At 30.5% G+C, this 19,352-nt stretch overlaps 6 protein-coding genes across 9 annotated transcripts; 1 reads left to right on the top strand and 5 right to left on the bottom strand.

Moving 5' to 3' along the window:
• Positions 1-133: 133 nt before the first annotated feature.
• RpL17 (ribosomal protein L17) lies at positions 134-1,385 on the bottom strand. Its single transcript, XM_033343007.2, has 5 exons — positions 1,304-1,385; positions 967-1,053; positions 675-834; positions 427-597; positions 134-343 (listed from the first exon to the last, which is right to left on the bottom strand). The coding sequence occupies exons 2-5, from the start codon at positions 1,045-1,047 to the stop codon at positions 198-200; spliced, it is 558 nt and encodes a 185-aa protein (XP_033198898.1). The 5' UTR covers positions 1,048-1,053; positions 1,304-1,385; the 3' UTR covers positions 134-197.
• Positions 1,386-1,763: 378 nt separating this feature from the next.
• Positions 1,764-10,605, top strand: Dsor1 (mitogen-activated protein kinase kinase 1). The gene is made up of 8 exons (XM_033343001.2): positions 1,764-2,303; positions 2,397-2,622; positions 2,699-2,811; positions 2,914-3,025; positions 6,533-6,709; positions 7,485-7,698; positions 7,783-7,949; positions 8,042-10,605. Exons 1-8 carry the CDS (start codon positions 2,182-2,184, stop codon positions 8,156-8,158), a joined length of 1,248 nt encoding a protein of 415 aa, XP_033198892.1. The 5' UTR covers positions 1,764-2,181; the 3' UTR covers positions 8,159-10,605.
• LOC117161449 (sodium/potassium-transporting ATPase subunit alpha) lies at positions 3,031-6,372 on the bottom strand. The gene is made up of 2 exons (XM_033343002.2): positions 5,926-6,372; positions 3,031-5,783 (listed from the first exon to the last, which is right to left on the bottom strand). The coding sequence occupies exons 1-2, from the start codon at positions 6,370-6,372 to the stop codon at positions 3,177-3,179; spliced, it is 3,054 nt and encodes a 1,017-aa protein (XP_033198893.1). The 3' UTR covers positions 3,031-3,176.
• On the bottom strand, positions 9,724-13,721 carry LOC117161447 (putative RNA-binding protein EEED8.10). Of its 2 annotated transcripts, XR_013058141.1 has the most exons (9): positions 13,576-13,721; positions 13,279-13,503; positions 13,124-13,200; positions 12,904-13,031; positions 12,554-12,822; positions 11,921-12,426; positions 11,251-11,527; positions 10,494-11,187; positions 9,724-10,385 (listed from the first exon to the last, which is right to left on the bottom strand). XR_013058141.1 is itself a non-coding variant. In XM_033343000.2 (8 exons), exons 2-8 carry the CDS (start codon positions 13,343-13,345, stop codon positions 10,793-10,795), a joined length of 1,719 nt encoding a protein of 572 aa, XP_033198891.1. In that variant the 5' UTR covers positions 13,346-13,503; positions 13,576-13,721; the 3' UTR covers positions 9,724-10,792. The 2 variants fall into 2 exon arrangements, 1 of the variants encoding a protein (XP_033198891.1); XM_033343000.2 differs by having other exon boundaries at positions 9,724-11,187.
• A 156-nt stretch (positions 13,722-13,877) lies between these two features.
• Positions 13,878-17,221, bottom strand: LOC117161446 (protein-lysine N-methyltransferase SMYD4). Of its 3 annotated transcripts, none has more exons than XM_076617713.1 (11): positions 16,867-17,221; positions 16,493-16,724; positions 16,186-16,369; positions 15,789-15,960; positions 15,464-15,713; positions 15,060-15,388; positions 14,900-14,973; positions 14,716-14,828; positions 14,328-14,619; positions 14,110-14,272; positions 13,878-14,037 (listed from the first exon to the last, which is right to left on the bottom strand). In XM_076617713.1, exons 1-11 carry the CDS (start codon positions 16,980-16,982, stop codon positions 13,893-13,895), a joined length of 2,070 nt encoding a protein of 689 aa, XP_076473828.1. In that variant the 5' UTR covers positions 16,983-17,221; the 3' UTR covers positions 13,878-13,892. The 3 variants fall into 3 exon arrangements, with proteins under 3 accessions (XP_076473828.1, XP_033198890.2, XP_076473829.1); XM_033342999.2 differs by having other exon boundaries at positions 15,789-16,113; XM_076617714.1 differs by lacking the exon at positions 14,110-14,272 and having other exon boundaries at positions 13,890-14,037; positions 15,789-16,113.
• A 444-nt stretch (positions 17,222-17,665) lies between these two features.
• On the bottom strand, positions 17,666-19,271 carry LOC117161471 (uncharacterized). The gene is made up of 2 exons (XM_033343034.2): positions 18,936-19,271; positions 17,666-18,519 (listed from the first exon to the last, which is right to left on the bottom strand). The coding sequence occupies exons 1-2, from the start codon at positions 18,981-18,983 to the stop codon at positions 18,286-18,288; spliced, it is 282 nt and encodes a 93-aa protein (XP_033198925.1). The 5' UTR covers positions 18,984-19,271; the 3' UTR covers positions 17,666-18,285.
• Positions 19,272-19,352: the final 81 nt, after the last annotated feature.

Genomic DNA, 19,352 nt, shown 5'->3' on the forward strand with positions numbered 1-19,352 from the left:
TAGATTCTTATCTTAAATTTTATTATAGAAATATTATTAAATTTCAATAGAATTTGGCCCAAATTATTTATTCCTCTGTTAAGAAAAATGTACATACATGATAATGAAAAAGGATAGAAATGAAGTGAAAAAATTACGAGACCAATGTAATTTTCATTTTTTCCATTATACATTCAATATCGAGCTAATATTTAAAATTATTCTCTCATCATTTTCTCCTTTTGTCTGGCGAGTTTTTTCTTACTGAGCTTCTTTTTCGATGGCTCTTCTTCCGGACTTTTTACTACAAAATCTTCTTTCTCAGTCAAAATTACCTCGATGTGACACGGTGAACTCATGTAAGCTATGGAAACATACAAAATTTTACTGAACTATTGATTAAATTGTGAAATGCGTATATTTTAAATGAATGTTCTAAATACGTACGGTTAATACGACCATGAGCTCTATATGTTCTTCTACGTAAACAAGGGGCATGATTCACTTGAATGTGGTTAATTACAAGACGGTCAAGATCTAGTCCACTGGCATCAGCATTACTCTCAGCATTTTTTAACAGCTGGAGTAAAAATTCTGCTGACTTTTTGGGCCAACGACCTGAATTTAAAGATAATAAAAGTAATTTTAAGTATTAGAGAGAATTAGTAAATTATTAATTATTTATTGTGATTTACCTTGTGTGGTACCGAACTGTTTTGCTTGAGCACACCTGCCAACACCACCATTAAATCTACGGAATGGTACACACTCCTTGTGTTCAATTACGTTTTTCAAGTATTTCTGCGCCCTTCGTAGGGGCATGTTCTTAATAGCACGTGCTGTTTCATGCGTATTCTAGAACATAGAATAGCAGTAAACAACTAGAAAATTTATTAAATAAAACAAACCATTCCAGTATAGCATTTTGTAAACACAACTTAGACTGTGAGGTTAAGTTTTTTGAAATATAGTTGTTGTTTTATTTACTTTGAAATGCACTCGCAGATTCGATCCACGTGCTTTGCACGATTTGCTTGCATTTACTGGTTCGTGAGAGTAACGTCCCATCGTGTTCTGAAATTACAGAAGTCGACGATAATTTTTCACATCGGCCTTTTGCAATAGCTGTCGCGACTTAACCCTGCCATCACTTATATTTGGTCCCCGATAATTATCGTTTACCAAATATTTTTGTTACACTTTTTCCACAATATTATTATTTGGTATCACGTCTTTAGAGATTTCAGGGTTTTAATGAACTTGTAGAAATGAAATCGAAGATGTAAGCAGATTCCAAAATTGCTATTATACAAGTCATACATACCTTTTAACAGCACGATTTTAAAGGAAAAAGCATCACGCGTGTAACTAGAAACTAGAAAGACATTTCCTGTGACGCACGTACTACCAACCTAAAATATGTCGAGTAAAAAAACCATAAACAATACTATTTACTTTATTTTAATTAAATATGATACAAGTACGCCTAGATTAGACCATAATTTCAATATATAATTTTATTTTGAATTATACTTGAAAGTTCTATACATTTTATATAATTTCATGTTTGAATAATTTAATTCTTGATTATGGAAATTAATCACATTTTAAATAATAATTTATAATTAATGGATGGTTATTTATATGTTTACATTGATATTAATGGTATTAGGGAGTATTGTATTCTAATTGAAGTCTTATTGTATTAGGTCAAATTATTACAGTTTTTAGATAATTTATTTCTAGGAACTTTTTAAACGAGTAATATACGTGTTTGTCGTTGTCCCGGGAAGATTCGTATAACCTCTTCTTATTTGCACAATATTTGTAAAAAATATGCATACTTGTGCTATTTCGTGATTGTTGTTATTAAATTAACAGTTTTTCTAAACAAAATATACATTTTTTCGTTGCTCGCCAAAAAATCTAATTAAACAAAGAATTTGACAGATCGGAGACTGACAGTTCAGCTTTAACAACATTTCGAGCTGGGGCTACTCCTTACAAAATTTTCGAATGAAATTCACAATGAGAACGTATATGATTGTATATGTATTATAATTTAAAGATACGATTAAGAAAACTTTCGATCGAATAAATTTTCGATTGACTAGATAGCTGTATTTAATCTACAATAACATTATTGACAAGTGTAATATTTGTAAGAATTGTTAAAGATAGTTATTCAGCCTTGCAATCCAAATGTCAAAAAACAAGTTAAATTTGACACTGCCACCTGGTTCGATAGAACCAGTTCCAGTTGTGTCACCGTCACCACCAGTACCACCATTACCCATTTATTCTGAGCCGCCAGTAATCCCAGAGTAATTAATTCTTTCATTAAAATTTTTATTATTAAAGACAAATATTGTATTTATTTATATGCAAATACTAATTTTCATTTATTTCAATTACAGCGGAGTTATGGGAAAGATGAGCATAGATGCCATTCAAGAAAGATTAAAGGAATTAGAAATGGATGAGGAACAAAAGAAGAGGCTAGAAAGCTTTTTAGGTCAAAAAGAAAAGGTCGGAGAATTATGTGATGAAGATTTTGAAAAGCTTGGAGAACTTGGTGCTGGTAATGGCGGTGTTGTCATGAAAGTGAGGCACAAAAAGTATGGACTTATAATGGCAAGAAAGGTGTGACTTATCTATGTTCAATGTGTTTATTTGCTTCAATTTGAAATTTATTGTATTATAATGATCATAATTTCAGCTAATACATTTAGAAGTCAAACCTGCCATTAAGAAACAAATAATTAGAGAACTGAAAGTTCTGCATGAGTGCAATTTTGCACACATAGTTGGCTTTTATGGTGCTTTCTATAGGTAATATAGTAATTTTATCTAATATAGTAATTACCTACAAAGTTAACATATTCAACACATTAACATATTTACATTAAATATAAAATATTTTGCCTACTATAGTGATGGAGAAATTAGTATATGTATGGAATATATGGATGGTGGTTCATTAGATTTAATACTGAAAAAAGCTGGAAGAATTCCAGAACCTATATTAAGCACAATTACTTCAGCAGTAAGTACACTCACTCTTCGTTATTCTACCCTATTTTGCTCAAGGATACAATTTTCGCTTTTATACTTATTGATAGCATTCCATAAACAAAACCATGATGACATCATTAATTGAAATACTTCAACATTAGTTATGAACTTTAGACAAATATTCAGTAGTAAGTTTCCTGTTCTATAATTCCACCAGGAATCTTCCGAATACATAGTCTTCTTAATTCGTCATATATCCAAAGAAATGCACCAAGTGGTAGACATGGCCAGTACCAATAAGAACTCAATGGCATGGTTTTAAATATCTTCTCAGTTCCTGGCACATATAGCAATATACCAGTTAAGATAATTTCGAAAATAAAGGCAAAATTTAAAAACCAATTATCCATTCCTTGCTGTAGAATCGAGTTAACTCTCGTTTTACACATTATCAAATCTATAAGTTGTGTTATAACGATAGTTAAGAAATATCCGGTACGAGCTTCATTTAATAAATCCATTCTAGTATCATAGGTCCAAGTTTGACCATAAGAATCTTGCAAGTCGTTAATTGACTTATTTTCCCAATCTAATCTTAATCCTACCAAACGATCAGGTAAAAATCCATTTAACATAAGAATTAAGAAAAAAGTGTAAAATGCAGCTAAAGATTGAGTCATTCCAATCTGACCATAGGCTACAGATATTAAACGTTTGTTTACAAGTTGATCATATTGAGGATTCCTCGGTGGCCGATACATGATATCGGATTCGGCTTTTTCATATGCTAATGCTATAGCAGGAAGTAAATCCGTTCCTATATCTATGCAGAGGATCATCTCAAGAATAAAGGGTAAAGGAATGACGAATAGAATACTGCTCAACATTGGCAACATTTCAGGCACACTAGACGTCAAAGTATAAACAATGGATTTCTTAAGATTGTCAAATATCAATCTACCTTCTTCGATACCAGTCACAATCGATGCAAAGTTATCGTCCATCAGGATCATATCGGCTGCATTTTTCGCTACGTCAGAACCAGTAATACCCATAGCCACGCCAATATCTGCTTTTCTTAATGCTGGTGAATCATTTACGCCATCGCCAGTCACTGCGACAATTTCACCCAATCGCTGGCAACTTTCCACAATATATAGTTTTTGTTGCGGAGATGTTCTTGCGAAAACGATCTCTTGGTACTTCTTTATAAGGTCATCTAATTCTATAGTGTCCATATTCCGTAATTCGCAACCGGTAATGATAGTCGCGTGTTCGTCAGAATTGGTTATTTGAGAATACGATTTGCTCTGTATTAACTTACGCTCGTAACTAGTTTCGTGTTCTTCACTTATTATACCGACCTTCTTCGCTATAGCCATTGCAGTTACCGGATGGTCGCCCGTTACCATGATCACTTTGATACCAGCTGTGCGACATTTTCTCACAGCTTCAGGAACAGCTGGTCTTGGTGGATCTAAGAGACTTATTAATCCAACGAATCTGTAACCTTCATTAGGAAAATTGTATGAACTTGGAGAATCAGTGTTAAACTCATAGTTTAGACCATAAGTATAACTGGGCAGATGAAGATCACAGTATGCTAACACACGTTCACCCAGGTAGCCTAATTCTTCACAAGCTTGTCGACATGTTGAGTGGTCTAATGGTGTCATTTCTTTTGTTTCTCCTTCCGTAGTCAGTATGTGAGTGCACTTCTCCAAGATCACCTCTGGAGCACCTTTCAGGATTATAATATATCCATTGTTGTCTCTGTGTATCGACATGTGATACTTATTTATAGAGCTAAAAGGAATTTCTGCAACTTTTGGATACATATCTCGGAATGGCTCCGTTGGGTGGATGTGCTCGCAGAATTTGAGGATACCTGTTTCAGAAGCATCACCAATCACATTTCGTTCCTCGATTGGTTTCAGTAAGACAGATTCAGTGGTGAATTCTGCCCGTAAACAAAGCGTAGCATTCTTGAGTATCACTTGGAAAGCTGGTTTCTCCATTAGTAAAGTTTTCTCAATACCTAACATCTGATCAGGGGGACAATTATATCTGGTGAAGCCAACCCATAAATTGGACACAGTCATCCTGTTTTGTGTAAGAGTGCCTGTCTTATCTGAACATATAATCGATGTGGATCCCAATGTTTCCACTGCTTCTAAATTCTTAACCAAACAATTCTTGTTAGCCATTTTCTGGGCTGTTAATGTCAAACTTGTAGTAACAGTTACCAATAAAACTTCTGGCACGTTGGCTATGATGATGCCAAGTAAATAAGTGGATGCTTTCACTATGTTGGGAGTAAGTAACAATGATAAGCCAAAGAATAATACCCCAAATAATACAGCAATAGTGATGATTATTTGAACAAAATGTTTGATCTCTTTGGCTATGGGAGTTTCGGATTTTTCAAGGTATGTTGTAAGTCCAGCAAGACGACCTATCATTGTTTGGTCACCAGTAGTCATTACAATTCCAACACCAGTGCCATCCACAGCAAAAGAGGAAAAGAAGGCAACATTAGAGGATTCTAAGGGATTCTCGTCGGTAGGATAGTCTGTACGAGGTACTGGTTCGCTTTCACCAGTGATACTCGAATTTTCAACTTGAAGTCCTTGACATTCGATAATCCTGATATCGCCTGGTATTTTATCGCCAGTTTTAATTTCCACTAAATCGCCTGGGACTATGTCTTCAGCTGGAATCCGCATTTTAACACCTTCCCGTATTACCATAGCAAAAGTTGGTACCATTTTTTGAAAAGATTCCATCACCTGTAAGATATTATAGAAAAAGATTCATTAATATCATACTTTGGATGTTTTTTAAGTTATATGCACTCTGTGCATTTTAACATGATTAAACTTCCTGTAAATGCATAAACATCCACAGTATAACAATGAGTGATTTGTTTACCTTTATATTTTTGCTCTCTTGTATATACGAGCAAAAACCAGAAAATAGGCAGATTAGCATAATAATAAGTCCTAACCATTCTGTGCCACCACCCTCACCTTCTGTCGCCATGCTAATTCCATACAAAATATAGCATAATAATGAACAGACCCACAACAAACCAGCGAATCCATGAAACATACACTTTATAAATTTGATATATTCCGGAATTACTTTTGGTGGTGTCAAAGCATTTGGACCCACTTCAAGAAAAACTTTGGTTGCCTCTTCTTTAGTTAGACCAGTAACTACATTGGTATTTAATTTCTTACATAACTGTTCCAAAGGAATCATATGATCTTGTGTTGTCAATTCCTGTTGAAGTTCCCTAATTTCTTCATCAGTAAGTTTCTTCTTACTGATTTGACTGGGTGATTTTTTTAGAACCTTATTTGCTGCATGGAACATTTCGAAATATATAAAATTCACCACATTAAGTATAATGCTATTGTACTTCTGAAAAATCTGTTTTTTTTCTTTTTTTTTCAGAATTCAGCTTTTTTAATGGCAGACATTTTCATGGCCTCCTTATTCTACTTGTAGATTACAATTTTGTTTTCTGTCACAGGTTTTAAAAGGTTTGAGCTATTTGCGAGATAAACATGCAATTATGCATCGGGACGTAAAACCAAGCAATATTTTGGTAAATAGTGCTGGAGAAATAAAAATTTGTGATTTTGGTGTCTCCGGGCAATTAATTGATTCCATGGCTAATTCATTTGTTGGAACGAGAAGTTATATGTCGGTAAGAATTTATGTAGTTATAATTGCATTATTATCTTTAATTTTAATAAATGTCATGCATATATAAGGAATATTAAAATATGTGAAACTGCAGACAAGCTATCTCATCTCTGATTTTAATGATTTTTGCATACGTTGTAAAACTCAACATTTTGAACAACTTTTTCCTATACGTATTACCGGCGATCTCGCTTACTTTTCGAGATATTTCGTAAAAATCTGTCAGTACTATTGCGTGAATTCTACCTATAGTTGTATGGCAGCATATGTGTCAGTAATGGTTGCCAGTTGCTGGCATCTTATCTTCTGTTTATAAACGAGAGTTGGGTGAGCTTAAAGCCTCATGCACAACTGCATATGCGACGCTGTAAGATATATCTATTATAATTTATAACTAAATTAAAAATGAATATCATCAATGTATTGGATTTGAGTTAGACTTCTCAACGTTGTAAAGAGATCGGCAATGCTTAGGTAAAATAATATCAATTGTTTATTCGTCTATTATTTTCATAACTAACTTGTTATTATTTCATGCTATTGAAAAACCTTAGAATCGCAGACTCACAATCTATAGGCAGGATTCAATGTAATGGTACCAAAAGTTTGTTGTGAATACCTTGGACAATAAGCAAGACCGTCAGTTATATGTATAGGAAAAGGTTGTTCAAAATGTTGATTTATGTGACATATCTCGAAATTATTGAAATTGGAGATGAGGTAGCTTTTCTGTAGTTCCACCTTAAAATGTTTGATATGAATATTTGCATTTTTAGCCAGAGAGATTACAAGGCACACATTACTCTGTACAAAGTGATATTTGGTCCCTAGGATTATCACTTGTGGAAATGGCAATTGGAATGTATCCAATTCCACCTCCTGATGAAAAAACTTTAGCTGCGATATTCAGCTCTCCACCAGGTCAACCACCTGTGGAGAATGTTGCTACAAATAATGCTTCTACTCCAACAACGCAATCACCTGGACACAGTTAGTTTACTATTTTCTTTTTTTTTTTTTTGTATCTATTATATGGAATGTTTTATACATTGTATTTTTTTATATTTTTTATAGATACAGGTAGCCCAAGACCAATGGCTATATTTGAATTATTGGATTATATTGTAAATGAACCACCACCAAAATTGCCTGCTGGTATCTTCAGTGATGCTTTTACAGATTTTGTGGATCGTTGCTTGAAGAAAAATCCCGCCGAAAGAGCAGATTTAAAAACGTTAATGGTATGTGTTTTATTTCACACGACTGTCTATTTAAATGAAACAATTATTGTTCTTTTGTCTTTCCTAAATTGCTCTTCTTTTTTTATTCTTAGAACCACGAATGGATAAAAAAAGCTGAATCTGAAAATGTAGATATCGCTGGTTGGGTATGTCGTACAATGGATCTACAACCAACTACTCCAACCCGTTTGGCGAACGTACAATCCTGAATAAATGTCACTCTTACATACTTGACTACCTATATACGCGTTCAGTACTCTTAAGTAAATTTTCGTTTCTTTTCGTTAGATTAATATAAACAGTGACGTTCATAAATTTCATTTCTTTCTCTTTTTTAGCATTCTAATAATTCATGAAACGAAAATCTTTCGCGATTTTGAAAACAGACTTATTTACTAGAATTTATGATAGTTTTTTCTTTTACTATATTTTATATAATATTGCTCAAATATTCATAAACTGTTTGAGCGACAGCATTTATCGAGTAGAACTTAAGAGTATTAATATAGGTTTCGATATACGTATCACTGATTTATTCCTTTTTAAATAATCGTGTTTAGTGATTTAAATGTATAAGCTTTTAGTTATTAATTGTATCAGAATGTATTTTACGTAAAGTGCCGAATTTTTGTTTGATATTAAATTATTTTTCATCGTACGTGTTACAGTCTGATTTTGAAGTCGCGATAACAATCGTGTTAGAACGTGGTTGAATAATATGATCATTTCTAATGTATATACGACTATCGTGAAGTACAGAAATATTATATTGACATATTTGCATGCAACGCGTCACTGTGCTTGATCTTTATTTCGTTTTCCAGGTATTTCGTACCTTTATCTTATGATTCTGTTGAAAGTATGTAAGATAAACAATTATCCTTATAAGTTTAACGTTTATTGTACACTCATGGGCAAGTTATGTTTCCTATGATGATATTAGGATACATATGGGCATCGGATTTATGAAGACATAATTTGAAGAGAGAAGTGTTAACTAGAGAACAAGTTACTAGTATAACATTTGTACCTGACATTCGTAGAGCATTATTCACACCATTGAAAAAGAACTTTTATTTAGTCATTGCGAGAATGCTATGATATCTTTTATGAAACATCAGTCCGCGATTGAACAAAATTTCAAATTATAGTTAAATAAAATAGTATTTCAACAAATTGATACAAACTTTTGTATTTCTACTGTTTTGAAAAGTTCTAAATCTTTCACGATAATAATAATAATGATAATGTATTTAGAATATCGTTATATAAAAATCAACCATAATATTTATTATAATTGTTGTATAATATGGTTACAATAATTATGAAATACTATTTTATTAAACATCAACTAATGTGAGACTTTCAAATCATAAGGAAGACATATTAAAAAACGATAAACAATACCTTTTTAAACATTTTATCTCTTCTCTCAACAGTGCATGTTAGACCCATATCTTTTTAAAAATACGTACGTTTATCGTATTTTCTCACATATATCGCGGTCTGAGACGTTGCACTTCATAGGTGAAATTAACAACATAACTTTGATGCGCGTCCATGTGTTCACACGATAATGAATATACATGATTGTATGTACTGTATAGCTGTGAATCAAGTCTTTCCCGTGCAATTTTTGCGAACTGTGTTTGAAAGATTCGGAGCCACTGTCTGGCTACCTTCGTATTTACACATACTTCAACAATTATATGTAATTAAAAGATGTTAATAATTTTTATTGTATCTATGATTAAGGGAAACAATTTGAAAAAGGTTGAAATTTCTTGAACCTTTATTCAAACAAAGCGTTCAATCAAAATACTACAAACGTAGAAATCAATAATTCTTTTTTGTTACAAATAATCAGTTGTTTCTCTTAGTCGAACAATATTTGGTCCGTAATAATAGACAGATGTTTAATATTGTACAATCCAGTAGACATAGTTGCTTATCATTGTAATGTGCCGATAAAAAATGTCTATATGTACATAGTATAACAATATTATAAGCATTCTTATTCTATTCTATGTAAACGTTATACGTTACGATTTCTGTTTCCTATCGAAAGTGTCGTAATGAAATTATTAATTGAGAATAATGAGAAAGATCCGTTATATATATGTATGGAGGTTCTAGTTATAGTATATCAACCCCATAGATATTCATGTTTGCTTAGCCATTACTTTTTTACATGTGCGATTGCCAGTTTAGGTGTTAGCCTTTTTCCGATTTGGCTTAAAAAAATATCGGAGTGTACTACGAGCGTATTGTGATGTTTGCAAGCACAGTGGGAATATCCACTTATGTGCCTAAGCGTAAGACGCTCAAGAACTGATCTTTCATATTATGTTTATATGTCCTATAACAATGTGCGTAATCCTATTTACTATATTTCGTGATATATCGTAAACAGAAAGAAACATTTTTCGATAAATCCTGTTAAGAAAATTATGTAAGATATTATTAACATACAACCATAAAATGATTCTGTTCACCAAACAGCGAATTTTAATTGTCAAAAGGATAATTACTTCTGGCACTTACTAAAAATATATGGATATTCCTTGTTGCAAATTTGTGCATAATAATTGTCGCTGTATCGATTCACTGTCTAAATGTTGTAATTATTCAAAGAATAAATTTATCCTATATTGAAGCATACTCTTTATGCATTGAAATCCGAATATTAGAAATAAAATATACACTACGTATATTTATGAAAATATTAATTTGTCTCACTAAATACAAAGTAATAAATTTCGTTTTTATTAACATTAATTTGAGCATGTCGCTATAATACACAGTATTTTGATTTAGATTAAAGTAGAGTTCTCTACCTCTACTTAGAGTTCTCTATTAGATAGATCTATATTTACTATTTGCAGAAACGGTAATATCTTATCAAATGTACTAAGATCTACTGAAGTTCCGCCGACAAATATTTTCAAAATGGTGTTGTTAGTTCGATTAACCGTAACCGTGGCAGCTTCTTTTAGAGTTTCATTCGTAATACCCCGACATCCTGATAGATCTAGTAATTCCAACTGTGGCGCGTATTCAAGAAAATTAATCATTGTTTTATCTGTAAAGTTGCAAGTCCGACACTCTAGCTGTTTTAAGTTGCACGTATCTTGTAAATTTATATCGGTTACTAATTCTAAGTAGTTGATTATTAATACTTCTAATTTGGGTAAAGCTGTTACAGCAGCTATACTAATATCTGTAACGTACGAACATTCTGCAACAGATAAAAAATTATGTGTATTACACGTAAATTATTTTCAAATGATATTTGACTTACCAGAAATGTCTAGATATTTGAGTCGCAGGCATGTTGATGCCAAATTAGAACAAAATTCGTCTGTGACTAACGCATTTACACTGATTTTCAGCACTTCAAGATTAGTCAATTGCACAATATGTAACATGTCGTTCGGATGTAATAAAAACGAAATATAGGAAACCTCTAATGTTTTTAAATTTTTACAATTTTTACCGATAGTCTGGATAACGTTACCAGATATGTCAATACATCTATTCGTCGTAAGTGATTTCAAGCTTTGTAATTTCGCAAATGCCTGAAAAGTAGACATTGTTTGTTAAAATCAACATTTTTAACCGTTTGAGTCCCAAGCAGCGCGATCGCGCTGTTTAGATTTTGTGTCGAAAAGTCCCAGTACATTTGAACGCTACGGACGACTGACGGTATTTTGTATTTCATTGTTATCTTCTCAATAATTTTTATTAAACAAAACTTGAAATACTTATAAACTAATAATACGCATATATAATAATATAGATGTATTTCATAAAGTAACAAATGTGACGAGTGCTATTGTGCCGCTTGTTTCTCTTCGCAATAGATTATGACAAGCGCTATCGCGCTATTCGGGATTTTTCGACCCTGTTTTTTCAAAGACCCCTGGGACTCAAACGGTTAAGAGGTAAATAAAACAAACTAAGAAGTTTACTTGTGTTAACGAATGTTCTTGAAGACAGGTACAATATTCTAAGACAATTTCTTCCATTGTTTGTAATGGCAAATACAGTAAACACCGCCCGCTTATTTTACTGCTATACGCTTTAAAATATCGTAACTTTGGATTCACTTTAAATAATTTTTGTAGATCTATATCACAAATGTAGGTGGTAGAACCAAGACTAAATTGTGTAATGTTGTGACAATTATCGATTAATGAATTGATACCAGATGCAGAAACAACAACACCAGTAATATCTATTTTTTGTAAGTTAGGGCACAGTTTCGCAACAATAGTTGCTGTACTTTGACGTAAAGGATATGGTACTATGGACAGATTGATTTCGTTTAAATATGGACCACATCGCAGTAATACTTTGCGAACGGTACATATACTAATTTCTCTTCCATTTAAGCCAGATAAGCTCCACATGGATAAATCCAGTCTTTTCACACTACTCCAGGACTCTTGACTTAATGCTTTCCATCTTTTGCACACTACAATTATTGAAAAAATGTTGTATTTACTTTGTGTATAATATATTTAACTACATATAAATAAAATTTAAATATTAAAATACAATTTAAAACAATAATAATACTATAACAAAATTTATGTGCTTACCTCTTTCTATTCTAATTCTATCTATAATTGGCAATTGAAGAAAAATGTGTATTAAACAATCATCATTTAATGTTTGAATATTAGTATCTGTAATGCCATCTTGTATGCAATCAAAGTTATGTGCAATGTCATTTGATATTTTGTTAGATTTTGATTTATCTTTTATGTTGTAACATTGATTTTCTATGCTATCTGGTTGATGCCACGAATCAGCTGCGAAGACTCTTAAATCTCTGTTGTGTAATCTTATTCCTTCATCATATCTAGCACTACGAATCACCGTATAACATCAAAACTATAATCCTCTTACTTGTAATTTCATCTTCATGTTTATTGGAATTGAAGTTTACCTTGCGGCTGCTTCTACGCTGTTAAACGTAATGAATGCATAGTTACTGTTTCCTTGATTTCTTCGTAAGAAGCAACTTTCAACATTTCCATACTTGGAAAATAATTTTATAAGATCTTTAAACGATGTCTAAAAAAAGAAACACTTTGTTGTTAGATTTGAAATACACTGATTTGTATATTTCAAGAAAACATTATAATGTTAAAAAAATATATACAAACCCTCTCTGCTAAGTTGCTGATAAATAATTTTCTAATTGGTACACCATCTTCAGTAACAAGTGAAAAAAGTGAAATATCTGTAATAAATGAATCAAATGTGAAAAATAGCTATGTCAAAACGTATGAATTAACCAAACAATTTCATATTTCATTACTGGTTTCTTCCATGATGTGACTGTGATGTAAACTGTTAGCAAGATATTCCTCTATGTAATCGGTCATTTTTATGGTTGATAATTCCTTTTCTCCCCTACTCTTTTTTTATTGGTATGATCTTCGTTCATACTCTTGAAATCGATATAATTCAAGAATAAAGATACGCTCATTTGCTCACATATATCTATGTGTGGCTGACTCAAGTCAACGTCACGGAATATAACCTTTAAATCCTTAACATAAATATACAAGAAAAAATAGAATATTTCAGGCATATTTCATTATTTTTTACTTACAACATAATAAATACTAAGAGACAAGAGAAAGAAAGAAAGAATATTAATTCAAAGTAAAATTGTTTACAGATATTACAATTCACTTAGTTTATTATCTTATGTGTAAAGTTACATTTTATTTATATCTTTTTGTCACTGATGTTCGTAAATATATGTAATAAATTATCTCGTTACGCACATCGTGAAATGGTTTATTAGAATGTATTCATTGTTTTGGATAAGATAAATTTCTCTCCATATATATATATATATAATACATACAAAGGAAGTACATATATGAAATAATAAATATACACATTTTTAGAAAATATGTTTATTTATTCATTTAAATTTTGCATATAATAGTCGATTTTCTTTTGCTTTTGTTTTATTTCTTCATAAACTTTATTCCACGATCCATAATTAAAATTGGTAATTTCTTCTAATTGATTTAAATAATTTTGAGTTTTCTGTAGTATTTTTCTGTAACAAGAAGCCACAAATATTATAACTTTGAAATATTTATAATTTATAGAGAACTGCAAAAATATTTACTTATATGTGTTTGTATTAATATTTAGTTTCTTTTCTAGATATATAAGACATATATCTGTAAGATCATTTAATTGGTTAAGAAGTTCTATACTAGAGGAACCGAATTTTTCTCTCACTGTTGCAAGTGTGTTTTCAAAACATGTTATACTATCTATCCATTGTCCTAAAAATTAATTTTATCATTATTGTACTACTATATTATCCTTGAGCATACAAACCCATTGTTTTATATATTTCTCCCATAAGAATTAATGTATCTGTAATATCTTCATTATATTCATATAACACTGTTCTTCTAATATGTAAACATTTTTTTAATTTATTTAGTGCTTCTTTCGTTTTTCCTAAATCAACAGAAACTTGGGCTGCTTCAAAAATTTCTTTAGCTTGTATTATTTTATTTGGGGAATAAATTTGAGATTTGTCACCACAATCCAAACAATATATAGAATCTTTTATATTACATACTGGACCATTACATTTCAGGCATTTCGCAGCATTAAATCTTTCCTGTAATTATAATCCTATTATACAATTATAATGTGACCCAGTATATACATTATAACAAAACTGGATTCAAAAATCGAAAATAGTTTTCATACTCACTGTAAAATATTGTAATTTTGGTAGAGTGCATGCTTTACACTTACAAGTAAAACAGTAATGACTTTTTAAAATCTTTTGTCTATCTTCTGTTGTCATATGTCTATAATGTGGCCCTAATGACAATTTTATTATATTAGTAAGTTCCTTCCACAATTAAAACAAGATACAGTCTTAAATAATGTACCATAGCAGTTGAAAATTTCTTCACTTTGACCAATGTCTCTCGAAGCTCTGACAATAAGGTATTGACCCACAAAGCTAAAATTTAATAAGACAAATGTATTTGATATTGAAGTATATAAATATATATATATACACACATATTAAATAAATTTTAGGATTACATGTTAATTATATTGGGATCACACGAATGGTTCATCATGCTTGCAGAAGGATAAATTCCTGTAGCTATAATATCTTGTTGTTTCATGGAAGAGTCATTTTTTCTTAATAGTGTATTTGATTTTGTAATTGCATGTCCATTAACAATAAGTTGAAGAATATATCGTAAAAGTAAAGAACTTACATAAAGTTGCTTGTCATTGGTTGTTAAAATATTAAACGAAGTGTTCAATGAATTATTTGGGAATTTTTTCTTTAAACAGTCTTCAAGATTACTTGATTGAAAGAAGTTCGTATACTTCAATAAATATATGGTGAGCATAACAGCTGTCTGTAGAAGTTATGATTAGATAATTACACAAAACATTTTTTCTTTAATGTATTTTTCATCTTGAAATATACATACAATTCCATATACTGTTAACTCATCCATAGATAATTTATCGAAATTAGTAACTAAATTTTGTATTTCATTAAATTTGATTTCATCTGTCATAGTTGAACAAGTTAATAAAACTTTTAAGGCTAAATGCCCTATTCCAATTTCTTCCCAAAGTTTCATTTGATTTCCTGGACATTCCCAGCAATGATACAAAGACCATGCTTTAGTTGAACAGTATTCATTGCAATAAAAGGTATTTAAACATGTTGTACACCTGAAGTAATATAATACCATAAATCTTTTGTACTGTGGAGAAAATATTTAATATCAAATTGAACGTCCTACTTACGGAACAGGAATGTCTGCGTTTTGGCAATTACAATGTGGACACCGATTATATGTATCATGACTTAGTACCACAAAACTTACAGGTTTTTCCAGAAAAAGAATATCACCTTTCTTAATAGATTTATTTGCTATTACGTGTCTTCCTAATTCCTGGTTGTATATTCTATCTATAGCTACAGATGCATTAGGGAAATTAGTATTTTCTTCAAACGTAATGTGGGATTTTAATTTTAACAAATCATCAATATCTTGTACAAAATTTTGTACAATATTTTGTTGAAATGACTCAGCAAATGTTATATTATTTATCTTTTTTTCAATACTACCTAGAAGTTAATAAAATATTTGATTATAAAGAAATTATCATAAATTTGTAATCATAGTCATTTACTATTTACCTTTCATAGAAGGTGCAATATAATCAGAATCATGAATCATTTTCTGTATCTTGGAAAGTGTTTCTTTAGCTAATTGCTGTTTGCCTAATTTCAAATAACACTGTGCTGCGCGTAAATACAATTTATACTGCAACTCTTTAGGATAATTTAACTTAGTTGCTAGTTCAATATCTTTTATGCAATCCTTCTTATCATCAAATTGTATTAACCATGCATAAAATGCACATAAAAAGAAAATTGTAACATAATATTAAAATATATTATATATTGATGTATATTTTTAAAGTATTATTTACTTTTTACTCACATGATATCTATTTAAATAAAATAATGAAGCAGATCTATTTGCAATTGCAACTGCCAATTCACAACTATTTACAGGAGCATACAATGCACATTTTGTGTATAATTCTATGCTTTTAATATAGTTTTTTTCCTGAAATTCTTTATTACCCAGTTTCTTGAAAATTTGTGCTTTGGAAACAGATTTACATTCTTTCCTGTCATAATGATCTTCCAACCATAAATACACAAGTTTCCTAAACATCAAATAAAATAAAATTTTAGATAGTAAAATGTAATAATATAAATTTAACAATAATAATAAATAAAAAATAATAACAAGTAATATAGATTTATAAAAAATATTAATTATTCTTTATGATAAATTTTGTTACTTACTTCATATTTTGATCATTCCATAAAATTGACATAAGTTCATCTTCACGTTTTACCTTTTTCTTTAAAACAGGTTTTAATTGATGTGTAAGAATTTCTAATACTTCTTGCCATTCCATTTTAAATACATCGGACAAGATATTAAATCAGAATTTTAGGTTATTTTATTTTTCACAAATCTTTAAAATGCTAATATACTTCATACACTTTTATTATCTATGTTATATTAAACAATACATTATATCATTCATTTATAATTTATACATTGAAAAAACAACATATTTTTACGTTATATACATATAAATTTCTATTCTTTATATTAACTGCAATGTATATAAGGACAACATTGTAATCGCGAATATTGTCATTTGTATCAATTTTGACAGAATGTATATGCATATACATATTATATATTTATCGAATATTATATGGTGATTTATTATGAATAAAAATTTCAAAATTATTATGATACATATACGTAATTACTTTGCCAACTTATGTATAAACTTATATTACGAAAAATACTTCAGTACAAAAATATATGTACATATATTTAAGCTAACAAATGATTATACCTTTCTATAAATAAATAATTTATAAAATGTATATATATATTTTGTTTTTGATAATCTATTTTGTTTTTAAATCTTACAAGAAACACAAATGTTCATCTACATAATTATTTAAGAACATAATTTTCAATTTATTTTTAAATTAAACAATTTTTAGGTACATAATTTTGTAATATTAGAAAACAAATAAAAGTAACGATTTGTCTTTTCACTAAAACCTTAATATGTACAAAGAGCAGTTTAAATTACATATTTAATATAAGACGCCTTTTTACGCAAGGTTTCATTTTTTCATAATTATGCTGATAAATAAATAATAAATATAAATAATATAATATTATTTACAAATAATAATAAAATAATTACTGTTTGTCATAAGAAGTGTGATACAATAGATTTAGTCATAGATTCAGTTAGTAAAAATATTAAGAGAAATGTTGAATTAATTTTAAATTTAGAATAAATTAACCAAAATTTCTAATTCACTTTAACTAAATGTTCTAAAGATAGTCAAGTGTAATTATTTGAAGATAAGAATAAACAATATATCTTTATTTCTGCACATAAAAATATTAAGTTGTTCGAATCAGAAGTATTTTCATTACCAATAATAAAACAGAAGGTGATAGTAGAGACCGCTAATGATGCATCTTCGGTTATTGCATATTTCAAGTGTTGTATACGGAAAATATGACGAATAACGGTATAAAAACGCAAGTATATACATACACTTTGGTTGAGACTTTGTGCAGCAATTTTAGGACGAAACAGAATCAAATGCAAGATCATAATTCGAACCGATTGATGTTCACAATTGTATGTTCGAATTGCTCTTTAACGTGCACTATTATTAAAACAAATCTGATATGAAATCATCATCGGCATAGTCACTGTAATCATCTGCTCCAGGAGGTACGAAAATCCCTCCGAGCACACCGGACAAATTTTCACCGAGACCCATCGCCGATGCAACTCCAAACACAAGTCTCATCACGAGTAATCTCATGAAGTTCACTACGTTCGTTTCTTTGCTTTGTAGAGACAACTGTGTTGTCTTCTTTACTTTGCTCTCAACGCATTGAATCTGTCGAGCATTACAGAGATAAATTATTACGAACTCGTAAAGGAAAGAATCATTATATTAAATTATAATTTCTTGAAAAAATATCTATACTTTTTACGTAAAATTGTACACTAATGTAAGATATCTGAATTTTTATTAGATGCTACTAATAAACATTTAATTGGAATTACAAATGTATAGAACAAGGAATAAATTCTTATGATTATACAAAATTATAATTTTGATTACTTCTGGGATTTATATTTTTTGTCTACACATTTAATAATTTTAAAGTGATTAAATAAATCTTTAACCAAATAAAAATGTCCGATCACGTTTTCCCGTGATCGATGACTAACAAATAGCGGGAACGTACATTCTGATGTCACAATTAATTTATCGAATATGAAGATTAAGTATATTCAGGGATTACTTACGCTGATACAAACAATGAGGATTACAGCTAAGGCGAGCGTAACTCTCATCTTGCACTTCCGATGTATTAATCACTTCCTGCGAATATCAGTGAATGCCTTAACAATCGTTGATGTGTTTTCTTTGTATTTTATGTTTTGTTTCCCGCCGATTCGTTTGTAAGTATCGATGGGATCGTTTCAACTGACCACGCAGAGTGAGCAACGAGAACTGGACTGAACAACGTTTCCGCGGGAGAAACTCGTTCGGTTCCTATTCTCGTTAAATCTTGATGCTAATAGAGCACAGGTCGTAACATACAATCGAACAGGTGAACGATGGGGACAAAGTAAAATAAGTGGCATGATCGCAGAAGTTATTCTACGCTAACGGTACACGACGAAAAAAGGCATCCAGGCCATCTCTTCAGGTTACGCGAT

This window comes from Bombus vancouverensis, chromosome 4 (assembly GCF_051014615.1).
Source record: "Bombus vancouverensis nearcticus chromosome 4, iyBomVanc1_principal, whole genome shotgun sequence".
Taxonomy (NCBI): domain Eukaryota; kingdom Metazoa; phylum Arthropoda; class Insecta; order Hymenoptera; family Apidae; genus Bombus; species Bombus vancouverensis.

Excerpts from the sequence above, each read along its gene's own strand:
- Dsor1 (XM_033343001.2), top strand. The coding sequence starts at position 2,182 with ATGTCAAAAAACAAGTTAAATTTGACACTGCCACCTGGTTCGATAGAA. Across the intron at positions 2,812-2,913 it reads TTTTATGGTGCTTTCTATAG|TGATGGAGAAATTAGTATAT; the intron begins GTAATATAGTAA and ends TGCCTACTATAG. Across the intron at positions 7,699-7,782 it reads AACGCAATCACCTGGACACA|ATACAGGTAGCCCAAGACCA; the intron begins GTTAGTTTACTA and ends TATTTTTTATAG.
- RpL17 (XM_033343007.2), bottom strand. The coding sequence starts at position 1,047 with ATGGGACGTTACTCTCACGAACCAGTAAATGCAAGCAAATCGTGCAAA. Across the intron at positions 835-966 it reads ATCTGCGAGTGCATTTCAAA|AATACGCATGAAACAGCACG; the intron begins GTAAATAAAACA and ends TCTATGTTCTAG. Across the intron at positions 344-426 it reads AGCTCATGGTCGTATTAACC|CTTACATGAGTTCACCGTGT; the intron begins GTACGTATTTAG and ends ATGTTTCCATAG.
- LOC117161471 (XM_033343034.2), bottom strand. The coding sequence starts at position 18,983 with ATGAGAGTTACGCTCGCCTTAGCTGTAATCCTCATTGTTTGTATCAGC. Across the intron at positions 18,520-18,935 it reads TCCTCATTGTTTGTATCAGC|ATTCAATGCGTTGAGAGCAA; the intron begins GTAAGTAATCCC and ends AATGCTCGACAG.
- LOC117161449 (XM_033343002.2), bottom strand. The coding sequence starts at position 6,372 with ATGTTCCATGCAGCAAATAAGGTTCTAAAAAAATCACCCAGTCAAATC. Across the intron at positions 5,784-5,925 it reads AAGAGAGCAAAAATATAAAG|GTGATGGAATCTTTTCAAAA; the intron begins GTAAACAAATCA and ends AATATCTTACAG.
- LOC117161446 (XM_033342999.2), bottom strand. The coding sequence starts at position 16,982 with ATGGAATGGCAAGAAGTATTAGAAATTCTTACACATCAATTAAAACCT. Across the intron at positions 15,389-15,463 it reads AGTTAACAGTATATGGAATT|ACAGCTGTTATGCTCACCAT; the intron begins GTATGTATATTT and ends TAACTTCTACAG. Across the intron at positions 14,829-14,899 it reads AGAAATTTTCAACTGCTATG|GGCCACATTATAGACATATG; the intron begins GTACATTATTTA and ends AATTGTCATTAG.
- LOC117161447 (XM_033343000.2), bottom strand. The coding sequence starts at position 13,345 with ATGACCGATTACATAGAGGAATATCTTGCTAACAGTTTACATCACAGT. Across the intron at positions 13,032-13,123 it reads TCAGCAACTTAGCAGAGAGG|ACATCGTTTAAAGATCTTAT; the intron begins GTTTGTATATAT and ends TTCTTTTTTTAG. Across the intron at positions 12,823-12,903 it reads AGCGTAGAAGCAGCCGCAAG|TGCTAGATATGATGAAGGAA; the intron begins GTAAACTTCAAT and ends GGTGATTCGTAG.